At 54.8% G+C, this 6,136-nt stretch overlaps 1 protein-coding gene across 2 annotated transcripts; it reads left to right on the top strand.

The window, feature by feature from the left end:
• Positions 1-632: 632 nt before the first annotated feature.
• Positions 633-4,262, top strand: TRIR (telomerase RNA component interacting RNase). 2 transcript variants are annotated; one of them, XM_044254112.1, is made up of 3 exons: positions 665-1,038; positions 3,438-3,515; positions 3,830-4,262. In XM_044254112.1, exons 1-3 carry the CDS (start codon positions 685-687, stop codon positions 3,935-3,937), a joined length of 540 nt encoding a protein of 179 aa, XP_044110047.1. In that variant the 5' UTR covers positions 665-684; the 3' UTR covers positions 3,938-4,262. The 2 variants fall into 2 exon arrangements, with proteins under 2 accessions (XP_044110048.1, XP_044110047.1); XM_044254113.1 differs by lacking the exon at positions 3,830-4,262 and having other exon boundaries at positions 633-1,015; positions 3,438-3,514.
• Positions 4,263-6,136: the final 1,874 nt, after the last annotated feature.

Genomic DNA, 6,136 nt, shown 5'->3' on the forward strand with positions numbered 1-6,136 from the left:
CTTAACCTTAGATAGACTATAGTCAAAAAATTCCCGCGAGGTTTTTTGAGCACTTCAGCCCATAACATCCTTATTTTCAGGTGGGGACCCCACCTCCACAAAGACAGCTGTACGCCCATTCCCATATGAGAGCTCCGTTCCAGAAGCAGGTACCCAACCAAACCAGAGACATCCCCATTTCTATTCGGGGTGGTGTGCGCTTAGCCTAGATATGCCCTCTAGACCGAGTTCGGGACCTCGGTTTCGAGGTGTCAGTTGAACACACACTCTCAGATGGGGTCCTTTCACAGAGATTAACCCTGGGGCCAGAAGGGAGATTATCTCTAGGTGCAAGAAGGGAGCCCCGGAAAGGTAATGTGCTCCCAGTGTCAAGTGGGAACTTCACTCCGGAGAGCCAGCTACAGTCCCAGGCCCAGACAATGGTTCCCTTCCCGGGGAGACTGCGCTTAACGCCTGCCCAATTCTAGCTGGATTATAAAAATCCGCGTGGCTGGCTGGGCGGGCCCTTGGCGTCAGGTTTTACCCCCTTGTTCGCCCCTCCCCTTATACTCCGCCCCTGCTGCGGACGCTGGAGGGCCAGACCGCTTTTCCCGGCATGCATTGCCCGGGACGGGGCAAGTCGGGCGCCAAGCGCCGGGCCGGAGCCGCCTTCCCGGAGTCCTTTGCGCGGCACCTGGCGACAAAATGGCTGCCCGAGGGAGACGGGCGGAGCCTCCGGGCCGGGAGGCGCCGGGCCCCGCGGGCGGCGGCGGCGTCGGGAGCCGATGGGCTGAGTCGGGGCCCGGGACGTCGCCCGAGAGCGGGGACGAGGAAGCGTCGGGCGCGGGTTCTAGCCCAGTGTCGGGCGGTGTGAACTTGTTCGCCAACGACGGCAGCTTCCTGGAGCTGTTCAAGCGGAAGATGGAGGAGGAGCAGCGGCAGCGGCAGGAGGAGCCGCCCCCGGGCCCGCCGCGACCCGACCAGCCTGCTGCCGCCGCTGCCGCCGCGGGCCCTGGGGATCTGAAGAGGAAGGGCGGCCCGGGCCCCACGCTCAGCTTCGTAAGGAGCCGCGGGGGTGGGGGCGGGCGCCAGGGCCTGCCTTGGCAGAGGGAATCGGGGCCCGAGAAAGGGTATCGGGATCCAGGTCCACCCTCCGGCCCCGGTGAGAGGGACGTCCGGTCGCCCGCTGAGGATCCGGAACCTGGATTCTCGACGAGATGTCTGGGGGCGGGGGTGGGGACCCCCTGAGCCCGCCCGCCCGCCCGCGGGGACCGGGAGCCAGGGAATTGCATTCGAAACAGCGCTCCGGGGATGGGGAAATCAGTTTACCGGGATTCCTATTTGAGTGGTACTTAAACTTGGGTACTGGGACCATCTCCCACTATGGGGAAGAGGTGCAAATTCAAATTTGGAATCTGAACTGTGTGGATTGGAGGCTCAGAGCTTCCTGTGTGACCTTAGGAATTTTGCTCTATTTTCCTGAGTCTCATTCCTCCAGTGTCCATTTATTGAGCACCATACCTTATGCTGAGCCTTGTGCTGGGTGCTGGATGTGCCGTGTTGACCATGACAAGATCTTTGCTTTCCTGGAGTGTCTGGCCTGGCCTACCCTCAATTTTCCCATTTGCAAATATGGTTACCATCGCATTTTGTGATGTGATGAGGGTACTGTAAGGCCATCCCGGAGGTTAGTACTGGCTTTGTCTTACAGAAGGGGCTAAACCACCAGTAGCTTTTAGTTGGGAATGAACACCCCTCCCTCCCAAACCCCTTCAGTTTGGCAGTCTGGAGAAATTTTTGGTTGTCAGAATTGGGGGAGGGCTGCTGTTGACATCTCTGAGTAAAGGCTAGAGATGCTGCTCAGCGTCCTACAATGCACAGGATAGCCCCCTGCCCACAGAAATGATCCAGTTCAAAATGTCATCAGTGTGAGGTCAAGAAATTCTAGGCTAAATAAATGGCAACTATATCGATGGTCAGCTCTGAGCTTGCTTTGTTTCTAGTGTTGAGATCGAATCCATGAACGCGCCTGGCTGGCTCAGTCAGTAGAACATGCGACTCTTGATCTCAGGGTCTAGAGTTCAAGCCTCATGTTGGGTGTACAGCCTGTTTAGGGGAAAAAAAAAAGACATAAAAGTTTCTTTAACAACCAAAAGAAAGAAAAAAAGAAAGAAAGAAAAGAGGGGGGGAAGTAGCTAATTCACAGCCCAGATACTAATTTTTTCAGAGGTCAAGTCCCTGTGCTGTGGAGAAAAGTGTTGACTTGAGAGTAACAGACTGGAGGTCAGGTCTTAGCGCTAACAGTGTGATTTTGGGCAAGTGATCCAACTTCTCTAAGCCGGATTTTCTTCATTGTTAAATGTGAGTGGGGATAGTCCCAGCAGCACAGGTTACTTGATGCCTAGTGGAGGAGTAGAGATGGGCCGAAGCCTGTGAAGCCTGTTGCTGCCTGTGGACACAGAGTGCTCAGTTGGTGGGAGAAGGAGGACTAGGATGAGGTCTGGGGTGAGACATAAGTTGGCAGAAGAGAGTGTGTCAGGATCTAGGTTCTTGGCTTGGTGTAAGAACCAGAGATGGAGGCTGAGTGACCCTTTGTGAGTGGGAGTAGCAGTAGTTGTCACTGATTTTTTCTTTTCTTCACCAAGGGGCACTCTTTTTTTTTTTTTTTTTTAAAGATTTTTATTTATTTATTTGAGAGAGAGACAGTGAGAGAGAGCATGAGCGAGGAGAAGGTCAGAGAGCGAAGCAGACTCCCCATGGAGCTGGGAGCCCGATGTGGGACTCGATCCCAGGACTCCAGGATCATGACCTGAGCCAAAGGCAGTCGTCCAACCAACTGAGCCACCCAGGTGTCCCACCAAGGGGCACTCTTAAAGAGGCCAGGTTTGGTGCAGGGGAGACCGTGTCATTTGGTGGGTAAAGATACTGCTCTGTGGCTTGGACCCATCTGACCCTAAACCCAGTTCCATTGTTTACTGCCAACAAGGGGTAGGCTCTCTTCCTTCTCAAAGGTGTTCCCTCATCTACAAACTAGGGATGGTTGTAACCTTCCTCTTAGGGCAGCTGTGAAAGTGAAGGATGATCCGTTGAAAGTACTTGGCACAGAGCTTAGCATACAGTGAGTGCTCAGTAAAGGGAACTGTTGCTGCCTGTGTGGTTCCTGCTAGGGGAGAGTGAGGGTTCAGCTTGGAGAGAGAGGAAAGCCTGTGGGGGTTCTTCTTGCCTTTGGGGAGGGCAGCCCAGGGGCCCACGACTGCCAGGGCATCATGGGCCCAGGGAAGGCGCTAAGAATCGCGTGTGCTCCTCTCTGATTGCTGCGCAGGTTGGCCGGCTGGCGGAGCTGGGCGCGGCGTCGGGACGGGCCACCGGGCCGGGCTAGGAAGGTGTAGTGGGCCTCAGCACCGCCAAGGGCGGGCCCGGCTCCTGTAACCGTTGCAGTCTTCTGTCCCTTCACCCAGGTGGGCAAGCGCAGAGGCGGAAACAAACTAGCCCTCAAGACGGGAATAGTAGCCAAGAAGCAGAAGACGGAGGATGAGGTGAGCAGGCTGGCTTTGGGGAGCCATCCGCGGTGCCTTTCCCTTCCAGCCTTAGTGCCTGGCTGCTGAGCCCTTTCCCTCTCTGTCCAGCTCCCGGGGCCTTGGATGCAGGGGCTGGGTGGGGGAGGAGGCTTTCAACAGGCTCCCCAGATAAACCGAGTCTGCATATCTTTACCTCGAACCCAGGACCTTAAGGGTGATGCAGGGTGTGTGTGTGTGTGGGGGGTCAGCTGTCTCAGGACAGTCCTGACCCCAGTTCCTGGCCGCCTTGGTATCCCCTTGCAACCCCTATATGCCCCCCTCCCCACCCACAGGTATTAACAAGTAAAGGTGACGCGTGGGCCAAGTACATGGCAGAGGTGAAAAAGTACAAAGCCCATCAGTGTGGCGATGATGATAAAACTCGGCCCCTGGTGAAATGACCCCCTTCCCCCGCCTGCCTACGGCCTGGGACTCTCTGCGATGTACATAACTATTTAATGCAGCGGCAGCGGCGGCAGCCTTTCCCCCCAAGGACTTCTACACAGAAGGAAATCGAGATGCTTCCCGCAGCCGCGGATGATTCTCCAGGACTCTTTTTTACCTTGAGCACTTGCCTCCTGAGACTTCTAGAACAGTGGTTTACTGTCCCCTCTCCTCCCACCTCCTCGCTCTCTCTGGCTCTTTCTGTCTTCCTCACCCCCAACCCCACCCCACCCCTCCTTAGCCATCACTTCTGGGAAGTAAAGAACTTGACTTAGTGCCGGAGCTGTGTGCTTGGTTTGCCTTCTTTGTTCTCCATCCGAAGCACTCCCTTCTCCCATTGCCTGGTTCTCCACCTGGTCCTGGGTCTGGCTTGGTGAGGGGTTTATTTGGGGGTATGGGCCAGACAGGGGTGCATCCTCTCCTGTTGGTGATGAGACTCTCCTGAGGACCCATTTCCCCTATCCCCGACAGAGCCCCTGTGGTGCTGCTCATGCTCAGTGCCCCATCACAGCCCCATTTGGCCAGGCCAGAACTGTCAGTTTCTTCATTCAGCTGACACGAATGCCTACTGTGTGCCTCTGCTGTTCTGGACCTTGGGGCCGTAAGAGTGAAAAGAACAGATCATGTACACTCCTTGCCCTTCTAGAAGGAAAGGAAACGAACAAAAAGGGGAAGTCATTTGGGGAGGTGACTGGGAAGAAATACAGGGTAGAGGCTAGGGGAAAGTTGTCTATTTCCCTTGACATCTGATCTGAGTCCTTAGGGAGGTGAGGAAGCAGGTGGAGGGGACAGTGTAAAAACAGGTGGGAGAACAGGTGGCCTTTGTGGGGAGCTTCACGGTGGCCCACATAACTGGACCTAAAGAATGAGGATGGGGTGTGGATTATATACACAGCCTTGTATGTTGGGTCAGGATTTGGGACTTCATTCTTGGTAAGAGGAAGTCTTCGTTGTCGCGGGGCGGTATGAGCTAAGGAGCAATAGGTTATGTGTTACCTGTCTTAACAGGCCCCCTCTGGCTGCTGGGGCAGAGCTTGGAGATGAGACTGGGCCATGATTTGGGGAGGGCAGGTGGTGGAGTGTTGGTGGTTGAGGTGAGGAGGACTGGGATCTGGATTTGGTGGGGTTGCTCTTGCAGCCTCTCCAGTGAGGCTTGATTGACCCCACCCTTGTGTATATATGATCAGAAGGAGCACAAACACCACCTTGCAGAATATGATTATTCACATGTCAGGGGATGGGGTGTCCTAAGGGAAGACTTACTTCCCTAGTGCCCCTTTAGTGCTCCTTCTACTTCTGGGCCTTCCTGGAAACTGCCTAGCTGCCTGTTCCCCCACGGAGCCCACAAATGTTTTAAGAGGTCCTTGCCTCCCAAACCTCCCTTCTCAAACCTTCTAGACCACATGTGGGTCTCCCAGCCATGGGCCCAGCTCCCAGACCTTCCCATGTAGGAATGCCGAGCAGCTTGCCACCCCTGCCCATCCCAGATTCAGGCTCCCATCCCCGTCCATCAGGAGGATCACATCACGGTGGCCACCAGGTACCTGAGACCCATGTAGGCAGAGGGAGGACAGATGAGGTAGTATGGTACCCACCTGGCCTCAGACTGCCAGCTCTGGCCTATGGGAAATTGGGTGGGGCATTCCAAATACTAAGCACCAAAACAGGTGAAACACCTTGTTCCAGTGGGATTAACATTCTAGTTGAGGAAACAAAATAGAACACAGAACACATCAAATGGTTATACATTCTATGGAGGGGGGGAGAGGTATGAAAGGGGAACTAAGATCAATGGGAGAGATGGCAATTTTAAGTTGGTCAGGGATGGCCTCCTTAAGGAGGTAACACTTCTAAGTTCTGAAAGCATTAAAGATGATCCTTGGAGGTATGCAAGGGCAAAGGAACAGGTACAAAGACCTTGAGCTGAAAGATGGCCTGGCTTGTTTTTTGTTTTTAAAGATTTTATTTATTTGTCAGAGAGAGGGAGGCAGAGGCAGAGGGAGAAGCAGGCTCCCCGCCGAGCAAGGAGCCCATTTGGGACTCCATCCCAGGACGCTGGGATCATGACCTGAGCCGAAGGCAGCTGCTTAACCAACTGAGCCACCCAGGCGTCCCAGATGGCCTGGCTTGTTAAAGAGAAAAGCACAAGCAGGTTT

The sequence above is a fragment of the Neovison vison genome, chromosome 6 (assembly GCF_020171115.1).
Source record: "Neovison vison isolate M4711 chromosome 6, ASM_NN_V1, whole genome shotgun sequence".
Classification (NCBI taxonomy): domain Eukaryota; kingdom Metazoa; phylum Chordata; class Mammalia; order Carnivora; family Mustelidae; genus Neogale; species Neogale vison.